This window comes from Ptiloglossa arizonensis, chromosome 5 (assembly GCF_051014685.1).
Source record: "Ptiloglossa arizonensis isolate GNS036 chromosome 5, iyPtiAriz1_principal, whole genome shotgun sequence".
Classification (NCBI taxonomy): Eukaryota; Metazoa; Arthropoda; class Insecta; order Hymenoptera; family Colletidae; genus Ptiloglossa; species Ptiloglossa arizonensis.
The window spans coordinates 4,495,067-4,516,680 of NC_135052.1; the positions used below are offsets into that span (position 1 = coordinate 4,495,067).

Consider the following 21,614-nt stretch of genomic DNA (forward strand, 5'->3'; position numbering starts at 1 on the left):
TCGAGAAAGGGCGATTTCGTCGAAACGATCGCAACGTTTCGGAGTTCACCGTTCTGAACCGGTGAGTCTTGTAATTTTCCGAGACACGGTTGCACCTGCGTTCACGGGCGCGCACAGTCAATGGCCGACCGTATTTAGCCTTCGATTCGCACGCAGAAGGTCCGTGTGGTGCAGCGGATATAGTAGGCGCCAGGCTGAATGGTAATCGACCGGGGGACTAATTCATCGTCCATATACGAACAACGGAATCGTAATACACGCGCGGTACTTTACGGTCTCCGATCCGATCCGGTCCGCTCCGCTCAGCGAACGGACCGCAGGACCGTTCGCAAACGGCACCGAGCCGGAATCGACGGGGCAAGCCCAGCTCCTCGGGTTATGCCGGTCGAGTCGCGCATTGTGCTATAATAACGCGCCAGAGAAGACATTGTTCTGCGTCGTTTCGCGTGCTTGCCTCGGCAAAGGGGCGCGCACGAGTGCTCTCCTTGTCGAGAGAAAGTCTCGTAGGTACACGCGCGAAAATATATGTACAGGTTTATGTACCCGCGTATGTACATAAACACGAGTATATAAGAGAGGTCCGCGGGTGTATCGACGCGTAGAGCGTCGTAGAGGCCGTGTTCGCCGCCGCCGACTTTGTCCTTTGATGGTCAACGCGACACTGTGCCCGCCGATGGATAATCGACGTCCCGAGAATCGGCGAACGTCGTTCGCGGCTTGCCTCGACGCGAACGAAAGGTTTCGCCGAGTCTCGATCGAAATTCTACGTCACGACCGCGGTCTAGACTGGAACGTCGCGCGGAACAAGGTTGCGTCCGTCTTCCGTGGCATACCAACGAAGCCCAACAGACCGAGTCTAGGCTCTGGCTCGCGACGTTGAACGCGAGGGCACCTGTTCGCACGGGGCGACTCCACGGCCATTTTATTTCGTTTCTTTCTTCGTTCGAGGGGGAGGGGGAGTAAAAAATCGTGTCAACGCGAGAGCGTTCGATATCGTCGACAGTCGGTCGCGGATTACCATGCCCCGAGCTAGCCTGGCCTGGCCTGGCCTGGCCTGGTCCTAATGGATCGACATTCTTCTTGCGCAACGAGACGCAAAGACCTTTAACGCCGCGGAGCTACCTTCTGGTACTCGCCGCGATGCTTCGGGGGCTGGATAGTTTATACGATTACGGAACTCACGGGGCTTTTACCGGGCCTTGACAGAGACGCGCCGGTCGATCGCGGCTCGCGGCGTCTCGCCGGTCGAAAGTCTCGGGAGGATCGTCGATACGTTTAACGATCGTTCGACCGTGACGTTCGATTACCTCGTGGCTACGGTCACCGGGGGTCCGTCCCGGTTGCGGTATTTTTCGCCGTTCGAAACGTCCGCCGCGCTCCGTAACGGCGTCGGCGGCGGTCATCCTTCTTTCACTCGGCGAAAGAAGCGTCGTCTATTAACGGAACCATGTGATTCACGCGGTACGTGAAAGCGGGTTGCGTCGAACGAGAAACGATTCGAAGACTCCTTGGAATTCCCCCTGTGCGCGTAACGCGACGATCCTTGAGAACGGTGGCGTGGAAGAGGGCCGAGAGGCGAAAGGGCGAGCCCGTATAATCGCGAACGTCGGATAAAAGCGGAGAACCGATCACCGACGGGGAACAAAGGTGAGGAGGTGCGACGGTGGTGGTGACCGCGAGTCGATCGTATCGTCTCGAAGACGTAGGAACAGGGACCGCAAACGGAGCGGAGTTTCGCGTTCGTAACGGACGGTGAACCAGCCGAGCTTAGGAGCCGCCGCGAGCGAGCGAGCGAGCGAACGAACCAACCAACGAACGAACCAACGAACGAACGAACGAACGAACCAGCGAGTAACCGAGCGAGCACAGTCGGGATCTCTCGAGTCCCGACAACACGCGTATATCGAGTCGAGTTCGACTACGTGGTGTCCAGTTTTCACGGGCTGGTGGGGTGTACTCCAGGTGGCCGTGGTGGGTGGCGTATAAGTAGAGGCCTGCATTCGCCGCCGTTCTCATACCCTCACCACGTCCTTCGACTACCTCTTACTTTTACTCCGCGCGCGGCTTTTTTCCGCTTCTTTTTCTCTCCTTTTCATCTGTTATCTCGGTTCCCGCTCGTTACGTGCCCCACGAGTAAGACGCGAGTCGCTGGAAAGAAACGGAGGGAGAAAGAGAGCGTGGGCGAGCACAAGATTATCGTCTACCCGGGCAGAGGTATACGCGAATCGCGAATCGCGCGCGAAACCCATCCGTACGCGTATATCCACGGCGTACGGCCCGGTGTCACGAAGCGGTCCTACTCCGCGCTCGGTTCGGCGCAGCTGGAAGACGAGCGTCGCCACGAAGAGAGGGCAACGATGGTCGCGAGTGTCCGGTGACGATACGTGTCCTCGTTCGCAGTACCTTCGAGTTGTCGCATCGCGCGAGCGATCGTATAACCGAACGATCTCCTAACAGTGTCCGCGCATACGTATACAGAGATACATTTTCATTCTCTTCTTCTTTTTCTTTTTCTTTTTCTTCTTCTTCTTCTTCTTTCTTCGCGTTTTTTCCGTCCCGGGTGCGAAACGGAAGAGAGAACAACTTTATATCGGCACACCCTCGAGCACGTCCCGCGCGTCCCGACGGACTCTCGGACGGAACACACTCGGCCAGCTGCCCGCGCTCCACGTCCTCGACCAGGATAAAATCGGAGGAAAACCACGAGGGAAAAAGCACACCGGCCCCGTCGACATGTGGCCGAAAACAGCGCTCCTGTGAGTACCGAGTACCCTAAGAATCGGTGACGAATCGCCGCGAGATCCAACGGGATACGTTCTTTGCCCCTGATCGCGCTCCACGCGATAACGAGCCGAAACGGATCGTTCCGCGATACTCGACTCGTTGCACGGCCGTCCAATTAAAAATTACTTCGCAACTCGTTTCGCTCGGTGGCACGATCAATGAGGCGAAGACGCGTTATCGCGCTCTCGGTTTCGTTTCGGACGAGTTTTCGCCGGTTAACGACGTCTCGTGGGAATGCTAATTAACGTGGAAGTGCTGCCGCTCGAGAAAAGAATAAAAAAAAAAAAAACGAAAGAAAGAGTTGACGAGAAGAAGGAAACGAAAAAGTCGACGCCGTTCGCTCGGTAATTTTCGTCCGAATCGGCCGCGATCGGTCCCATCCGCGCTTCGTTCGCCGGTTTTCCTCGATCGAAACCGAGAGACTCGTCGATAACGGTGCGAGGCGACGTCGCGTGGCGTCGTGGCGCGTAAATGCGACCAACGACGCGAAAGAAAGCGTAACTTTCCACGAGAACGGAGGTTCGCGACGCAATTCGTGTACTCGGAGACGATCTCGACACGAATCGTGTTCGTTCGTCGATTCGAATCGCCGGTAGGAATCTTCTCTCGAGGATACTCGCGCGAGGAAACGTTCGATTCGTCGTCGAATCCGCAAGCACGGCATCTCGTCCGTGGCTGGACGAGACCGGCCAGTTCGACTCTCTCCTGCGGTCTAATCGAGAAAACACCGCCGATGGATTCGTACCGGTGAGAAAAAGACGCGCGAGCGTCGGGCCACGCTCGACTTTCGCGTTTTCGCGCGACCGTATCGAACGTCGATGTTTCGTTCTTTCCGCGCGAAACGACAAAACCAGCTCCGGGCGATATCGGGCCGCTCGCGTTTGCGGAATCTTTCCCGCGACGTTCCGTTGAATAGAAAGTCCGGCCACTGGTTACATCTTCGAGTATTTACGTAGCTGGTTAACGGGGCTCGCGAAATCGCGTTTCGTAGGTGATTCGAGAAAATATTTACGGATTTGCAACAGGCTTTCGCGGTAATGTTATGGGTTACGTAACGCGAGTGTCTCGTGCCACTGGAGATACCCACGTAAATACATACGTTGTACGCTTACGTAGATACGCTGCTTGTAAGCGAGCTCAGCTTTCTCCATATGGAATCGCGATGGATTCCTCGGCTAGGTCCGCGTCTCGGCCACGCCGACGAGAATCCTCTTTACGAAGATCTCTCCGCTCTACCTAACCGCGATCTCGATCCTCCGTACCGATCGAACGATTCCCGAAACGATTCGATACCGAATATCGTCACGGAATCGACGCGACGAACGGGACCAGTTTCCTGCTTAATTATTCCACGACCTTTCGCGCCGGTAGGAAAAATTTCGGTACGAACGAACTTTTCGCCTCCCGAATGCCATCGGCGCGAGCGTCGATCGTTTCTACGCGCCGCGAACAGGATACGGTGTGCATATGTATATCATTCCTTTCGATCGCGTTCGTAAATGTCGCGACACGGCTCCTACGAAGCCATCGACTACTTTCTATCGTACGGAAAGACGTCGAACGAGAGGAAAAGATCGCGCACGAGCGAGCGCGAGCGTAGACGACCTTCTTCGTTTTGTGGAATGGCGAGGAGATCGTCGTTGCGAAACCGAAAACGAAAGAAAAGAAAAGAAAAGGAAAAGAGAGGGGGGGGGGGGAAGAAGCAGGACCACCGGTTCGAGTAAACAGCCGGCCCTTGGTATTCGCTTTAATTTTACAAAGCGGCTCTCCTTCGTCGGCAAAGGTAATCGATCGTAACCGATCGACCTTGCGGATCCACGCAAACGAAATCAACAGGCGCGCCCGCGACCGCACTCGTGCACCTTCTTATCGTCGTTGCACTTTTACTTTTTTTCGCCACAGAGCGGCGATTGTCTCGCAATCCCTCCCTCCTTTGCTCTTTCTCGCTCTCTTTCTCTCTTTCTCGCGCGCGCTGGGAAATCGATCGACTTCCTGGCAACTTGAATTACACGTTCTCGTCGAAACGTACGCTCCCGACCGCGTTCTACATCGCTCGTGATCACCCGTTTAAAAGAAAGGTTGACGCCGATCGAACGGCTTTCGATTTTCTCCAAAAATTTTCGGCTCGCTCGCGAACCCGGTCGTGCAACCTTGAGCCAAAGGAGGGCGAGGTCGCGCTCGTATTCCGAGGCACGCTACTAGACGGCCTTGACTTTTTCTTTCGATTAAATTATTTGGTCGTGCGCGAAACACGATCTTCCTACGAACGAGAGAACGAACGACCGTTCGGCGTCGTCGGTCCGCGGTCGTTGAGAAAAACGACGGATCCGCCTCGAAAGCGAGTTTTCCGAGAAATCGAATTCTCGAAACCGTTGAACCGAGGATCTCGAAGTCGACCATGTACGCGAAACCGGGGAAAACGACGCGACCCTGAATCGTTCACCCCGATTCGAGGGACGAATTTCGACGCCATCGAACACGTTTCTTTTTCAACTTTCGCGGTTCAACATTAACGCGAAACACGCCGAGTATTAAAGATCGTATACCGGTCCGAAGAGAACAGGCCGAGTCGGTCGGTCCCAGCTTCCAGCTCACCGACCAGCCGCGAACTTTCACCGAGTCGAGCGTTGTCCTGCAGTCTGCACGCGTTTCGCGGTGCAACGCGGTTTCGTCTCGTTTGAGATTGCATTTTACGCGTTCGTCGACGACACCGTTGTTCTCCGATCGGCGAGGAACCGTCGCACGTATCAGCGACCAGCCGCCCTGGCTCCCGATCCGATCGATTAATATTCGTTACCTTTTCTTTCTCTGTTTAAGGATATGTTGCGTCATCGCGTGCACGCTCGCGAACGATGCGCCTCGAAGCAAGGCCGTAACCGTCGAAGGTGCAGTGTACCTTTTTAACGTTTGCCCGGCCCTCGTGGGCCTCGACACGCTCGCTAAACGAAAACAACTCGATGATGATTTGTGTCCGTAGAATTCGTAACGTCTCACAAAGTGCCGGAGAGTGTCGCGCGGCCATCGGAGTACGACGACGACGAGGACGACGACGTTGTCGACGTGGAGAGGAAAGCGATCACGAAGGACGGAAAGCACGCGAAGAAAGTTATCCAACGGTTCGAAAGTTTCGATAAGAAGCCGGCCAATCTCGACCCCGTCAGGCGTTTCGATTCCGGGGACGATGACAAAACGAACGGTACCACCGCGAAGCGGCAAGTTCGCGTCGAGCTCGAGAACTTCGGCGATACCGGTGTCCTCCAGGAGACTGGAGTACGAAGATCGGACACGCACAGATCGCGCGCGGACAATCAGAGGGACTCCGTGATTCCTGGAGTCCACGTAAGGTAAATGGAAGGGAACAGGTGCGAGGGAACATTAATAACATTGAACGGTGCTCGTCTCACGAACCGTTCGTTATCTTTGTTCGATCGTTTTCGATCGAAACAACGTTTCGAATCGTTTTCAAAGCTGTCGAATTTCAAAGATTCGGGTCAAAGAGGAAATTTTATCGGGTTGTTCGGAAAGTCGTTTCGTGTTTTTTTTTTTTTTGGTAGGGGAGAGAAGGAGACGATTTTTTCAGAGTGTATAAACATTTTATCTGATTATACATTCTCCGTTTTGGAAAACGAAATCACTTTTCGAACAACTGAATATATATAAATTGCACAGAGGGAAATCACCGAATGTAAAAATTATACGCTTCTCTGTAAGACGATACGAAAAAGAAACGATACGGAGTAAAATAATACGGTCGGAGAAGAAAACATAAAAACGAAGTCCATTGTTACGAGCACGTCCAACGTTATCGATTGGCATCCAACGGGCTCTATTCCGAGCAAAAAAGGAAAAATACTTTTGTGTTTTAAACCTCGAACAGCGAACGGTGGATGCCGAGTCAAATACGACTCGATGGTGAAATTTCTTTTGTACTCGTTGGAAAGTAAATTTTCGTTTTATAGTTTTCTCTTAATTGTACTAGGACCCGAGAACGAAACAATGTATTCACGGTAGAAACGAGAAATCTTTACTCTTCTTCTACGCGATACGTAATAGGTTGTTCAATTAGTTTTATCGAACGACAAAAGTATGTATCAATTCGATCGAGTCTTACCTATCTATTGTACAACGTCATTTTTGCACGATTATAATTTTTAAGATGTTTCTTCTTCGTACACGACAATAGACGAATAGGTAATAGCTTTGCGTGAAATACATCTCTTCGTTGATTGCACGATTTGCATTTTAAAATTCAAACGGATGCAGAAGAATGTAAATGTTTCGTTGATACATCGCGAGCTAAGAAGAGTTCCGCGTCTAAGAAAGTTTGGGAAATATCGCAATAGAAGAAAGTGGTGGAGAAAGAAATTGAATTGTTTAATAATGTCTAACTTTCTATGATATTACTCATTCCGCCAATGCAATCGTGCATTAGCAAACTGCAATTGCATTTTGTTCTTTCATGGAATCGTATTTCTTTTTTTCGCGTTATCCTGTGTATAATGGGTGGACCGTTAATTTTGGAAAATTAAACATTTTACGAGGTGCTCAAAATGTTTCAATTATACATACGGCGTTCGTTTGAAAACTCTTGATTAACATCGCACAAAATACGCGTAACTAAAAAACACGATTATATCGCGTAACGTATTAATTTCTCAAACGTTTTCGCGCTACTTTTCTACGCGGTATAGAATGAAAAATTGATTCGTCTAAAAATCAACCAACGAAACGATTAAAAAAAAAACAATGCAGTTGCACTCTCACGGTGCATCGCTGTACTTACGGAAAAAAGTGTCGTATACCGTTAAACATTATTAAACGATTCAATTTCTTCCTGTCCTACTTTCTTCTATTGTCAACCATAAGAGAAAGACCACCTGATCGAATTGCACGACTCTATTCTGTATTTTCTTTTCACCGGATGATTAATACAGACAAACCCAAGACTGGTGTTTCTCAAACTTTACCCTCCTCGAAAGAAGGAGGGTTTTCATACGTTTTGAAACAATTTTTTTTTAAATCAAGCTTACGTCGCGAAAATTTATATTCGATTGAAATAATTACATATCTTTCAATTCAAACTTTTTTTATACGTTATTTATCAAAACAAGGCGCAAAAAGTAATACGAAAAATATCAGTCTCGTTTGAATTTTTTGCAATTTATTTAATACGATGTAAAGGTGAATACATTTTTTAAATCGAGTAGCATTAAAAGTCGTTTAATGAAAAATCGATAAAATTTTATTGTTCCTGAAAATACCAGAATCAAAGGCGCGGAATATTTTACAAACACGAAACAATATCGATAAAATTCTACGTATAATTTCAGCTATTACGAACTTGCAAATTTGTTCATTTCTAGTTTCTCTTTTAATGGGATCACTATCGATGACAAAAAATCTTTCCAACGAGTACTTTTAATACATTTTTCTTCTTTTGCTTCCGAAAGCTCGCGAACTGTCAATGGTCCACGGACCGCGGTTTGAGAAACACTGCCTTGAACAATTGTCACTACCTTAAACAATTGTATTTCGTATTGTATATGCGATCCGTTCGTAAAGACAGCGAACCGAGAACTTGAAAACGCGTCCTTGTTGGTCGCTACTGTATCGAATACAGTACACCCCGCTTAATTGTCGCCGAACGGGTCTTCTCGTTTACATTTATTCGGGGAACGTACCACTTTCCTATCTCAGGCCAAAGTCGATATCTGCATCTACCAAATGCATGTCCAACGAGGATAGTAAACTCGATACATCGAGTGCAAGCGAGATAATGCAACAGGGAGCGAGTGGGCTAAAATATTGAAACGATGTTGCGCGTATATCGGAGGCGCCGGTAACTAATGCAAAAGAAACGTGTGTATCGTTACGAGGATATTGACGATAAATTACTCAAGATTTCTCGATTAAAATAAATCGAAATACTTCCTCCGTCGAGTTAATTTTAATTACACTTTCACGCGTACGATTAAAAATACTTGGAACGAGATCGTATTTCGGTTTATTTTAATCGGGAAAATTCCATCGATTCGTTCACGACACTCGCGAAGACGTAACGACGAATATACAAATTTGAATGTTCGAATAGTGAATGGAATTCGATTTCGCGTGCGTTTCTTATCGCTCTCGCTCGTGAATCGTCGGCCGGGCGAATCGACGGGTCTCTACCGAAGAAACATAAACAGTGGTGATGGTTTCGTTGGTTTGAAACGGGTGACAATTAAGCGGGAGTCAACGCATCGTTCGAGAACGCGACGTTTCGGTGCTCGGGAACCACGTTACCTTCCAAAGCAAATAATTAAGAAGACTGGGACGTTCGAGTCTCGGATACGACGAACGCGGATCCAAGGTTCCGCCGTTCGAGGATTAAGGGATCGATATCGCCGACGAGATGGGAGTAAATTTATAATGTCTCGCTCCTTAGCGACGAATATCCAACTACCATGATCCCGGTGTTGACGACACCGCGCGAGGCACGCGGCTTCGACTTTGTTCCCGTCAACATCATTCGCGATGATGGCAAGGAGACGTCGTTCCGCGACCGAAACTTCGGCGATTTCAGCGACGTCAGTTTAGTCCCAGCGGGCACAAATTCGCGTATCCAGGTGAGCATACCTTTCTTAACCCTTGCGTGCGCAACTAAAATGTTCAACGTTGTCGAACAATCGGAGTAACCGGGTATCTCGTGCATACAATTACGATCTATCGGATATTTAACCATAGAAATACCGAAGATGTAAATTTCACTTATTTCGGGCTTCTTTTTCAAATTACTCAATTATTAACGGTGTCTTTGCCCACGATAATCGTGGACAATTATCGAAACGGACAACCGATGGTACTCGTGAATCAATTCCCGTCTAACTTCGAAAACGCTTATGCGATTTAAGACAAATAGGGATACGTTCACCGGTCGGTAGTTCCAGTATCAACGATTACCTTTACTTCGTAGATTCCCTGTTCATTTTTTCTTTCTATGATACACCTGTAGAGCCGTTTTAAACAATCTGGGCGAAAAGTCGTTCGTTCGTTTCCCGTGTTCGTTTTTCAAAGATTTACCGTTTGCGATTCTTCGAATTGCCATACGTTTCGTGTTACAACGGGTACCCGGTTGCGCACAGAAGGGTTGAGCGTTCGTGGGCCACGCGGATTGATCGATGTCTTAACGTTGAGCTGTTTCGCGGATGTTGCGACAGGTAAAGAAAGGGCCGAACGGGAAGGACTACGAATACGAGTACGTATATTATTACTATGACGAGGAGGATGAGAATAAAGCGGGTTCAACGGACTCGGCCGTCACCAATTCTTACGACGTTCCTTCTAGAACGACGTCCGCGCCTAGGCGCGGCGGGTCGTCCAGCAACAGAAACAAGTACAGTAGCGCGGAAAGGTCGAGTACCGTGGAGCCTGCGAGCAACGAAGTGATTCCGAATAGAAACGGAAACAGAGGCAGGCAATTGGTCGAGGCCGAAGACGTGTCCGAGGAGAGACTGCCGACGAATACCAGATTTCCGCCGAGGTGAGTGAGTGTCGTCGCCGCGACCGCGACTCGATTTCGTTCGTTTTTCTTTCGATCCGAACGCACCGAACGAGCGGCCATCGCGGATCACGGGACTCGAGAACCACGAAAACGATCTGGATAACTTAACACCTTATCGACGAATTACGCCGGACGCTCACGAACCGAGTACAACACTGCTAACTGAAACGAATCCGTTCCGAGTAACTGAAACGAATACGTCCCGAGTAACTGAAACGAATACGTCCCGAGTAACTGAAACGAATACGTCCCGAGTAATTGAAACGAATACGTCCCGAGTAACTGAAACGAAATCGTCTACGATTTGGAATAACTTAACACCTTATTATACGACTTACGCCGTATATTATATTATACGAATATACTCGTATAATATTCGTAATATATATCGTATAATATTCGTAATATATATCGTATAATATTCGTAATATATATCGTATAATATTCGTAATATTATACGAATTACGCCGGACGGTCACGAACCGAGTACAACCCGGTTAATTGAAACAAGTCCGTCCCGAGTAACTGAAACGAAATCGTCCCGAGTAACTCAAACAAAATCGTCTACGATCTGGATAACTTAACACCTTATTAACAAATTACGCCGAACGCTCACGAACCGAGTACAACCCGGTTAACTGAAACGTGTCCGTCCCGAGTAACTGAAACGAAATCGTCTACGATCGGGATAATTTAACACCTTATTAACAAATTACGCCGGATGCTCACGAACCGAGTACAACCCGGCTAACTGAAACTGAGTCCGTCCCGAGTAACTGAAACGAAATCATCCCCCACCACTGTTTATGTTTCTTCGACCGGCGAGAGAGATAGGATGTACCCGCTCGAGATCGAATTTCACCCGATATTGAAATTCTCGTATTCGTCGCTGCGTGTTTCCTCGATGAAAACGAGGACCAGCTTTATTTACAATCGTCGTCGTTGTTGTCCTTAGAATTGGTCACGATTGAAACCAATCCGAGAAAGTGACTCATTTTCAACGAAAAGATCTCGCTGATCCATTGTCGACGTTTTCGTAAATGTACAGTGTCGAGAGAAAATGTGAAAATTCTAAGTTTCATCGGACTAAAGTTTTATTGGAACGAAAGCTTGACCTTCCCTGGACAACTGAAACACCGGAGGCCCTATTATTTTCAGTTATCCGGGGAGTATTGTACCGTATAGATACAGGAAAGGTATGGAAGAACTATAGTATTCTATAGAATTTCGGGAGATAGGGGGCCAACGTCTACACGATAAAGTGTATTAGTTTGAAAAGAACGAATTCACGGTACTTTCCGTAATAGGTACGAACGTCCAACGGTAGGGCCCTCGAGGTAGGGTCGATAAGGTGTTAATTCGATTCGGTCGTTCTTTCTCAGCGCCCTTGTCACCTCTACGAGAGTATTGGACATTTTTCTGTCGACAGGTCGCGTTCGAATCACAACACGGGGACCACCGAACCGTCTCGAACACGTGGAAATCGTCCCAGACCGAGTTTGGACCTGGTGGATTCCAGCAGTTTCCGTACGCACCAGGAGGGCCCGGAATTCCCTCAAGTTTTACCAAAGGGTCCGCTTAGATTTCTGGGAGTTACCCCGAACGAGGATACCGAGGAAAAAGTAGCGAGCAGAGGGCGTGGCAGACCTCAGAGAGTTCAGGAGCCAGCTCCAGTCGAAGAAGAAGTCGAGGACGTTCCCGTTCCTACGACCAGAAGGAGGCCAATCGGCACCCCGGCACCCGATGTAATCGATCGATCATCTTACAAAATTCAGTACACTCCCCGAATAGATGAAACGGAATCAACGCTGTTTTTGTTCAATCGGAGAGAACGACACGCCGATTCGTAAAGCCGGTAACTCGTACAAACTCGCGAGATCGATTTCGACCGTTAACGAATATTAAAATTGTTATCGTCGTTTTATCTTCGCGAGAGGATCATCGACGGATCGGCAAGATTTTCTCGATAAAAACGAGCTGAGACACGACCTCGTTCGGACCATTTTTAATCGCAAGTTATTCGACTTTTGGGAAACTTCCAATTACGCGTAACGTGAAACAGTCCGAAGGAGGTCGTGTTTGGACTCGGTATCGTAATCTCGCCAATACGTCGAACATTCTCCCGGATGTGTACCGAAAACTATGAAAATTTAAATTCTCTCCAACGGATGAATTATCCGCGCGGATAAACCGAGAATCGGTAACCGTTCTTCCGCCTCGTTCCTCCTCGGTGTGTCTCGTCGCGGTCTTTTCGTCGGAGGATACAGACGGGACAAAGAAAGATCGATTCTAGAAGGAATTATGTATCGAGTCGGACCTATTATTCAGCGTTCGTAACGCCCCCGAGCTGGCAAGAATTACTCGACGCTGCCCACATTCCCCTTACTCGTGGTACCGCATTCCACTCGACTACGGGGCCGATCTTTCTTTCTCCTCACAATACACGCGAGCCTTGGCCTCAGCCCGGGAGAAGAAAAGGTCAGTTCTTGGAATAAAAACGCTACTTTCTCCAGCTGTATGAAAACGATTGCGTTTCATCTATTCGAGGACTGGTATGCAGACTGCACGGAGCTACGTAGAATGCTCCCGTGCGATAATTTACGAGCTGGAAGAAATCCATCTGTTTCGTTCGCAAATTGAACTTTCGCGATAGCGATGCCGCTCAATCGTTATTTGGCGAAATAACATATCTCGAACGCTTCGATCGTTCAATTTCAATTACATCCAGAGGCATTCTCGTCGTCTCTGTGCGATAATGTTCGCTCGTCTCTCTACGAACGGAAGCGTGACATTCGTGCGCCTCTTTCAGGTCGAAGCCGAAACGCCCAACGATCAACCGTTGCAATCCACGGAGGAGACCGACAACAAGAACGAAAACGGTCCACGCTCCTCGGACAAACTCAGAGACAGACAAACGTCCTCGGAGATGAAACAGGACTCCGAGGAGCTGGATTCCTCTTCGATTTCCGCGAGCACCGCCTCGACAGTTACCGAAACCCCGACCACCGAATATCCGTCCGCGATGGACAAGGTCGCGTTAGACCTCTACGCTTTCGTCCAGCAAGGTCAAAACAACTTGGTGGACGTGTCCAGCAGCGAACCGACCGGATCCTCCGACGGAACGACACCCACGGACGATGAAACTACCACGGATCTCGCGACCGCGACGGAATTGTCAGCCACCACTGTGACTCTCGAACCGACGACAACGACCACTACCACGGAGCCAACGACCACCACGACTACCACCACCACGACTACCACCACCACCACGACCACGACCACTGAACCGCCTACCACGACCACCCAGGCACCCGCCGGAAGAGGAAAGTTCCGTAGACCGGGAATCGGGGGACCCGCCATTTCTCGTAACCGGTACGATCCACACGAACGAATCTATCCATTCGATTCGAAATTAAACCATTCCTGATAACGTCTCCGTATTTCGAAAACGTTCGAAGAACCTTGTTTCGTAATTCTAAACACGCGAATAACCGAAGATCCTCCGAACGAAAGAACCAACGTTTCTATCACCGTTGAAACAATATTCTTCGAACACTTGCAAACTTTGTCTCATAATTCTAGACACATCGATAGCTGTACACCTACCCTAGAAGACTTGTACGTTTCTGTTATGTTGGGTCGTTCGGAGTCATTTCGTTTTTTCGAAACACGAAGCGTACGAACATTTATACGCTCTAGAACAATCGTGTGTAAATGTTTATACGCTCTAAAAGAATCGTGTATAGACGTTCATACGCTCTAAAAGAATCGTGTCTCAGTTTCGAAAACATTTGAAAACTTCTATACTGTTTCTCGATTTGTAACGCACAAATAACCTCGCGGCTACCGTGGGAATGGAAACGTTGGTCCAGGCGCGGTATCCACCGTTTATTGAACAACTTGTCACGTTTAGATTCAAATCGAACGGAGGTGGTAGCACGACGACCACCGAGGCCTCCTCCGCGGAGCCGACCCAACGTACGCGAGGACGTTTCGGTGGTAACGGATCCAACGGAGGCGGTTTCAAGAGACCTCGTCCAGGACAGAAGCAACCCGTCGAGGAGGACGCGGTCCAGAAGGAAAGTTCCAGCTCCGTTCACGCGGAGAGACCATCGTCGGGCAACACACGCGGAAGATTCCGCGGAGGCACCGGTACAACGAGATCGGCCGTCTCGACGACCACGTCGGCACCGTCCAATGGCGGATCCACCGCGTCGTCCGGTGGACCGACCGGTGTCTCCAGACCGACCTTCAACAAATTGAACATCAATCGTCGTCGCGGCAGACCAACCACCACGGCACCGAACGCCAGCGAGGAGAGTCAGGAAGCTACCCGCTCGGAGACGGCCAAGGAAACCGCCCAGGAACCGGTTACAGCCGCACCGAAATCGAACGTTCGTTCGAGGATTCCCGCACCGGGATCCAGACCGGTCATCAAACCTGGTGGAGTTCGAGTGAATCTCAGACAAAAACCGGGTCAACCGACCACGACCACGACCACCACGGTGCCTCCGCCTCCAGCGGATGCCTCGGACGAGGCGTCCATCGACGAGCCAGCCGGAGAGGGCACCGAGGAGGAAACTCACGAGGTAAGTACTCCGCTTTCAACTTGCAATTCTCTTGAATTTTTACCAAATTTTTAGAATACCTCTCTTTCGCGATCTTTTATCCGTTTTGAAGCTGTTCTTGTACGCGTGATTGTTACGAAGTGATCTGAAATAATGTATCGGGTTGTTCGGAGAGTCATTTATTTCGTTATCCAAAATGGAGAGTATGTAATTTAGTGAAACGTTGATACACTCGGAAAAAATCGATATATTTTGGCTTGTATTACGAACAGAGGAAAATACGGAAATTGGAAAAGGATCTGGTATTTCGTACGGTAGATTTGTAAAGTAATTACGAGTTGAGGATATCCCCTGCTGTTTCGATTTTTCATTCATTTCGAAGGAGTAACGTGTTTTTTCGAATCGTTTCGTTTCGTCGCGTCTCTGCGCGCGTGATTGTTACGAAATGATCTGAAATAATATATTAGGTTGTTCGGAGAATCATTTCGTTATCCAAAATGGAGAATGTGTAATTTAGTGAAACGTTGATACACTCGGAAAAAATCGTGTTTCATTTTCATCGAGAAACAAGGAAACGACTTTTCGAAGAAATCGATATATTTTGGCTTGTATTACCAACAGAGGAAAATACGGAAATAGGAAAAGGATCTGGTATTTTGTACGGTAGATTTGTAAAGCAATTACGAGTTGAGGATATCCCCTGCTGTTTCGATTTTTCATTCATTTCGAAGGAGTAACGTGTTTTTTCGAATCGTTCCGTTTCGTCGCGTCTCTGCGCGCGCGATTGTTACGAAGAGATCTGAAATATTTCAATTCGTGTCGTGAAAAAAAAGGAAGCATGAAAATATGAAAAGTATCTGGTATTCGATACGGTGATTTTTTGAATAATTACGAGAACATTGTAACGAGTGTAGCTTATAGAGATTGGGTCGTTTCCACTCGAGAAGTTAACAAGTCTCGTTATCTAGATGGTCCGGGTAAATCTTCGAAATATGCATCAGGTGTCGTGTACATGTACCGGGTGAACGAAAATTGACTTCTCCATTTATTTTCATCCAACAACTTTAATCGCCGTGTTAGAGACCGAGCAACAAACACGGAATATCGGTAGGTAAAGGAACATTGCGTTTTACAGAGGCAAGGTGAAAGGGCGAGCTTTGGCAAATACGATCGATTTACAATCTTGCCCAACTCGATCCTAAACCTATAATCTACTTGCGCGCAAAATAAACGGTAGAATGCCGCAATGCAGAAAAACAGTCCGTGGAACGTAAATCGTTGATATGCAAGCGATAAACGGTTCTTCCGTTCGCAGCCTCGGTTTTTTGGAAAAATGATCTTGAAAATTGATTACGCGTGTACGATTCCGCTGCGTGTCGCTATTATGCATTCTTGTATACGCGATACGTAGCAGTGGTTCGTTTACCATTGCGACTAACCGGATTTAATCGATCGACTCGTATCGCGTACAAAACAAACCATAAGAGTAGTTTGCAGCAAAATTCGTTACGTCGTGTTTCTGTCAAGTGCAGCCGTACTCGATCAACGATCAAAGTCACGTTCTTGGAAAATGAAACCCGGTACGAAAAATATTCATTACCACCGCAACACGCAAATCTAACCTCAACGGTATTAAACGAACGAAAGAAACAAAGGAAACGGTCGGATGTACAAAGAGTTGCACGAAGTATCGCTCGATGAAAGATTCGTTAGTGCGCTTGACAGGATATCCCGGAAAATATTGCGCGGTTTTAATCATTTTTAAACTCTCCGATAAGACCAAGTATAAATTATTCGGACTGGGTTGTCGGTCCGCGATGTCGTTTCTTTCACGCCTGGTTCATTTTCGCTACATTTTTTCCTTTTGTCGTCATTATAACGCGTACCGGGTTGTTATTTCCTCTTGGGCTGGAAATTAATTTGCAGAAGCCAATTCGCGTGACTAACTCGTCCAAAACGAGCTTTTACTTGTAATAATTTCTGTTAGAGTTTCGAGTAGACTGCGTGTAAAAATGCATACAGTGGTTCTAATTGGATAAGTATAGATAAGATTTACAAGGTTTTAAAGTATTTGAAAAAGAAACGTGTAAAACAAACGTTTTCCCAGCGCAAGAAGTTAACCCCTTCGAACTCGATATTATACTAGGTTGTTCGATAAGTTTTTTCGTGTTTTTCCATTGTAAAACGATACTACGACGCTTCGACTTTGCGCAATTGTAAATATACGAACGAGTCGACGGATCTACATGAAACTTCAAGTATTTATAATATGTTATAATATAACAACGCAAGTATTTACAATTTCTTCGAAGCTACTTGAAAGAAAATTCCAAGTGAACGGAACACGACCGAAACTCCCGTCTAAATTCCAAATTCCCAAGGATCAATGTAAACACGAGCTATGGGTGACTGGCGAAACGTCAGTACCGCGAATACGCGTAAGCGGGATTGAATTTTATCCGTAAATAAAAATTACAAATGTTGTATTCGTACTGATAGCTTCGTTTCGTCTCGAACTACGAAACTTATCGAGCAACCTATCGTATAATTTACTTCGAAAGCTCGAAAGCTCCATTTCGATACTTTTGCACCGTTACCGGACACGAAACTCTGACCTCGCGATTGAAACTATAATTCACGCGGTGAAGCACAACGCAGGGTGTTTAAAAAAAAAAGAAGAAAAAAATTGAACGGACCTAAGCGTAGAAATTCCTCGCGCAAAGAGAAATCGAAAAGCCGTTTGCCATTTTGCAACCCGAGGCTTCGAACGTTTTCGATACACGTATAATTAGTTAAAGTTCACTGACGTGACTCCCGGCACGTGCCATTTACATATATTCCAGTCAGCTGATCGCGTGGCGGCACTTACGCGCACTTACACACGTGGGACACGTGCCCGCGAAGTTTGCGCGCGTAAAAAATTTAACTGCTCGCGTCTCCGTTACTAAACCTCCGATTGCGTAATGGTAAATAACTTTTCGATTTCTCTTTGCGCGAGAAATTTGCGTACTTGCGCGTATCCATCTTTTTTCAACGCCTCGACTGTCTCGTCTTGCGGACAATGACTCGCTCTTTCGTGTACAAGGAACAACCATGGTGTACGGCAAAGGAATACCGCGATGCTTGCAAGACGACGACAGAAGATCGTCGTGAAATTATTTCTCGTCAAGGTTACGACTTAACGTGTCGAAATGAAAATTGAAGATTCATTTGAAACTTCTTTCTACAATATTTCTTCAATTTATCCACATAAATGGGACGATTCATTTTAACGAGTATCCCTTTCTATAATATTTTTCCAATTTATCCAAACCGGGACGATTCATTTCAACGAATACCCCTAGACAGTGGACTCGACTAAAAGCAAAATATTAGATTGTTCGGAAAGTTATTTCGTTTTTTTTTTGTTTTTTTTTTTGTGAAAATGAAACACGATTCTTTCAGAGTGTATAAACATTTTGTTAAATTATACATTCTCCATTTTGGAAAACGTGATGACTTCCGAACAATCCAATACTTAACCGATGTTTTTATATACAGAGCAACTTGTAGAAATTTCAACGACAGCGAAAAACTATTAATGCAAAAAATTTGGAATTGGGAAAGGGTCACGTTGCGCACACTTGTCGACTGCGATTTTTAAAACGAAATATCCAGTCTTTTACGGTAGATTTCGGCTGAATGATTTATTTTAACGACAAAGCATCGAAGTACATTCATCCAAAAGTAAATTGCTTCCGAGATATTCGACTTTTAAAGCAAAATTCAACGGTTCCTTGAATAACGACCTAACGATTCAAAGATGACAATTTGAACACTTTAAAAGCTCAAAAATAATTAACTACAAGGAACATTGACTATCGCGAAATTACTACTTCTCTTTTCAAGATTATTAATGGACCGATTGCATATTCTCCACATTGGAAAACGAAACGACTCTCCGAACAACCGAATAGTTTGTAAAATCGTGAATTTCCCCGGCAAAAGAAGAGTGGTACCAACGAGAATACACATTGAAAAATGTATCGGAAAATCGATAAATACAGTGGAAATAGATCACGGACGAGATTACGAACGAGATTGACAAGATAATAAGGAATACCATCGTCGCGTATCTCGTAGACGAGGTTAAGCATAGGTCGTATCGCGAAGCAATCGCACTTATCGAGGGAGGAGGATGATATTTAACGAGGAACGTTCTTGAACGTTGCTGAGGAATTTCGTACGCGTCCACCAAACGAGCGAAACGAGATGAAAGACACGGTCCGCGCGTGCAACGTCATAATAATCGAATATTCGATGTAGCTTGGAGGGCTGGGAGGGAGGGAGGTAGGGGTATGAATGTGCTCGTCGGAGTATTCGATGCATCCGCGCGAGATTCCACGCGATACGGTTATCTCGGTACACGGGCTCGCAATTAAATACGGGGAGATCGTCCGTCAAAGTTCCCCCCCGAGATTCGCTTTCACCGAATGGCCTTTCGCAAAATGTCACGAGCCGGCATACTTTGGCTCGCGACCACTTTTCGTGTTTCGTGTTTCGTGTTTCGAGACCGCGAGTCACGAACGCGACGCGCCAATCCCCGTAATGGGGGAAAAAAGAAGGAAAAAAACAAAAGAAAAGAAAAAGAACCGTATTCTTTCTGTCCAGGCACCGGCGGAGACCAGCCCGCCACCGACACGCTCGACCACGGTGAATCCCCTGAACAAGTTGCGCAACCGTAACAGACTACAGGTCCATCCAAAATCGACCACCAGGTCGCCGGTGTCGCTGGCCCCGAGAAGATCGCCGCTGTTGCCGCGTCGCAAGTCGACCGAGTCACCGTTACCGGCCCAGACCAGCCAGGAGGAGGCGTCCGAGGAACCGGATGCCTCCAGCGAAACCGAGACCACCGAGGCAACCTCCGCGGAGACCAGCACGGCCGCCAGCACGAGACACGAGGAGACCCGTGGACTCGGTGGACTATTGGCGCCAAGACGCAGGATAGCGCCACGACGACCCGGTCAGATCGTATCTCGATCTGAATAAACACCACCGGGGAGCGCGGTTCTCGCGAGAGCGGACTCGGTGCACGAGGACTCAACGAAAGCTTATATCCACATCCATCGAGACACTCGGCGAGAATCCTCATCGTGGAGACGAGATACGGGACGAATCGAGCGACTCGACGAGTCGAGGTGGGGCGTTTGTTAGAAATCGGCGGGGATACGAGCGAAGTCTCGTCCTAGACGAGAAACGGTTACGGACGATCGACGAGGAGGCCTCGACAGCTGCGCGGAGAGGACACGCCGATTAGACCGATGTCTCCGCGATTACCATTTCGCGACCCGTATCGCGATGGAAATACTCGGGCGGGATTTACTTCGAAACGAATCCCCGACGACAGTTACGTACGCGTGTACGTTGTAAGATGATCCGTTGATTCTATGAAAATTCGGCCGAGAACCGCTCAAAATTACGCCAATGGGGATCACCGTCCTATCGCCACGGTAACGTTGAGAAGCAACGTTTTGCGTATGCAACGAGCCGTCGAACGACGTCCAGCGACGCGCAACACCGTTATCGTATTCTTTTTTTTTTTTTTTTTCTTCGAATTCGGCCGCGGTGGAACGTGTCACACTTTCGGTATTTCGCGAACAAATCAATCGATGCTTGAAACCAGCGCGCGTCCACGCGGTGTCGCAACGCGTTGTTGAACGATATAATCGCGATACCACGGTCGAGCGATCGGTAACCGTCGGCAACCGCCACCGTTTTGCGAGAATTTTTCGAAGTAAACGCGCGCGACAATCACAATATTGGAAAATGAATAATAACGATTCGTCATCTTTATTTAATACGCCGAGCTACGTCGACCGTAGAAAGTCATCGCGCTACGCCATTGCTGAAGCGATCGACGATACGTATCCCCTCGAGTACCGTACTTTTACAGCCAAGTACGACGCGTGTCGTATCGTAATAATATTTTTGTAATTACAATGTTCCACGATACACTGTAAATATGATATTGCAATTAAACGTATGTAAAATTAATTACAGCGTTCGTTTATTCCATCGACGTGACCGCAATACTGTTCGGACCCCACACCTTACGCTTAATTCAATTATTCGTTACGCGTAGTCTTTCCGACACGGATAGAGTTCCGCCATTAATTTAGACGATCGAAAAGCTCCGAGAACATAACCTCCTCTGTGGTCGAAATTCGACGAGGTACAGGATACGTTGCATAGGCCTAGGATCGAATCGAAGAACACGTTTAGAGACATTATTTCGTTGAGTTCGATATCTTCGATACGGGATGGTATCGGATTACAACTGTTTTAACGGTAGGAATAAAAGTATACCGTTTCGGAAACTATTCTAAGCTCCAACGCAAACGAGAATGGAGTGAGTACGTAGAATGGAGTGAGCGTTCAATGGTAGTTTGTCTCGTAAATTGAAGCACCGATCTTGCGAAAAATTAACGGTTTCGTAGAGCACTCTGTGTTCAGAAACTGTAAGTCTGGAAACTATACTCGACCGAATCATCCAAGTCGGTAAAATAGTAAACGTGAGAAACTCGTCTCTACGATGCAGACGAGAATACCTCGTCTGTGCTTGTGGCTCTGTAGTTCTATTAGGTTGTTCGGAAAGTGATTTCGTTTTCCAAAATGGAGAATATATAATTTAATAAAATGTTTATACACTCTACAAAAATCGTGTTTCATTTTCACCA

The 21,614-nt window shown here is 47.5% G+C and overlaps 1 protein-coding gene across 1 annotated transcript; it reads left to right on the forward strand.

Annotated features, from left to right (window-relative positions):
* The first annotated feature begins 2,733 nt into the window (after positions 1–2,733).
* On the forward strand, positions 2,734–20,920 carry LOC143146910 (uncharacterized). Its single transcript, XM_076311652.1, has 9 exons — positions 2,734–2,756; positions 5,602–5,669; positions 5,762–6,128; positions 9,212–9,392; positions 9,984–10,306; positions 11,757–12,072; positions 13,137–13,702; positions 14,244–14,919; positions 19,549–20,920. The coding sequence occupies exons 1-9, from the start codon at positions 2,734–2,736 to the stop codon at positions 19,924–19,926; spliced, it is 2,898 nt and encodes a 965-aa protein (XP_076167767.1). The 3' UTR covers positions 19,927–20,920.
* The last annotated feature ends 694 nt before the right edge of the window (positions 20,921–21,614 follow it).

Excerpts from the sequence above, each read along its gene's own strand:
- LOC143146910 (XM_076311652.1), top strand. The coding sequence starts at position 2,734 with ATGTGGCCGAAAACAGCGCTCCT. Across the intron at positions 2,757-5,601 it reads TGGCCGAAAACAGCGCTCCT|GATATGTTGCGTCATCGCGT; the intron begins GTGAGTACCGAG and ends TCTCTGTTTAAG. Across the intron at positions 12,073-13,136 it reads TCGGCACCCCGGCACCCGAT|GTCGAAGCCGAAACGCCCAA; the intron begins GTAATCGATCGA and ends CGCCTCTTTCAG.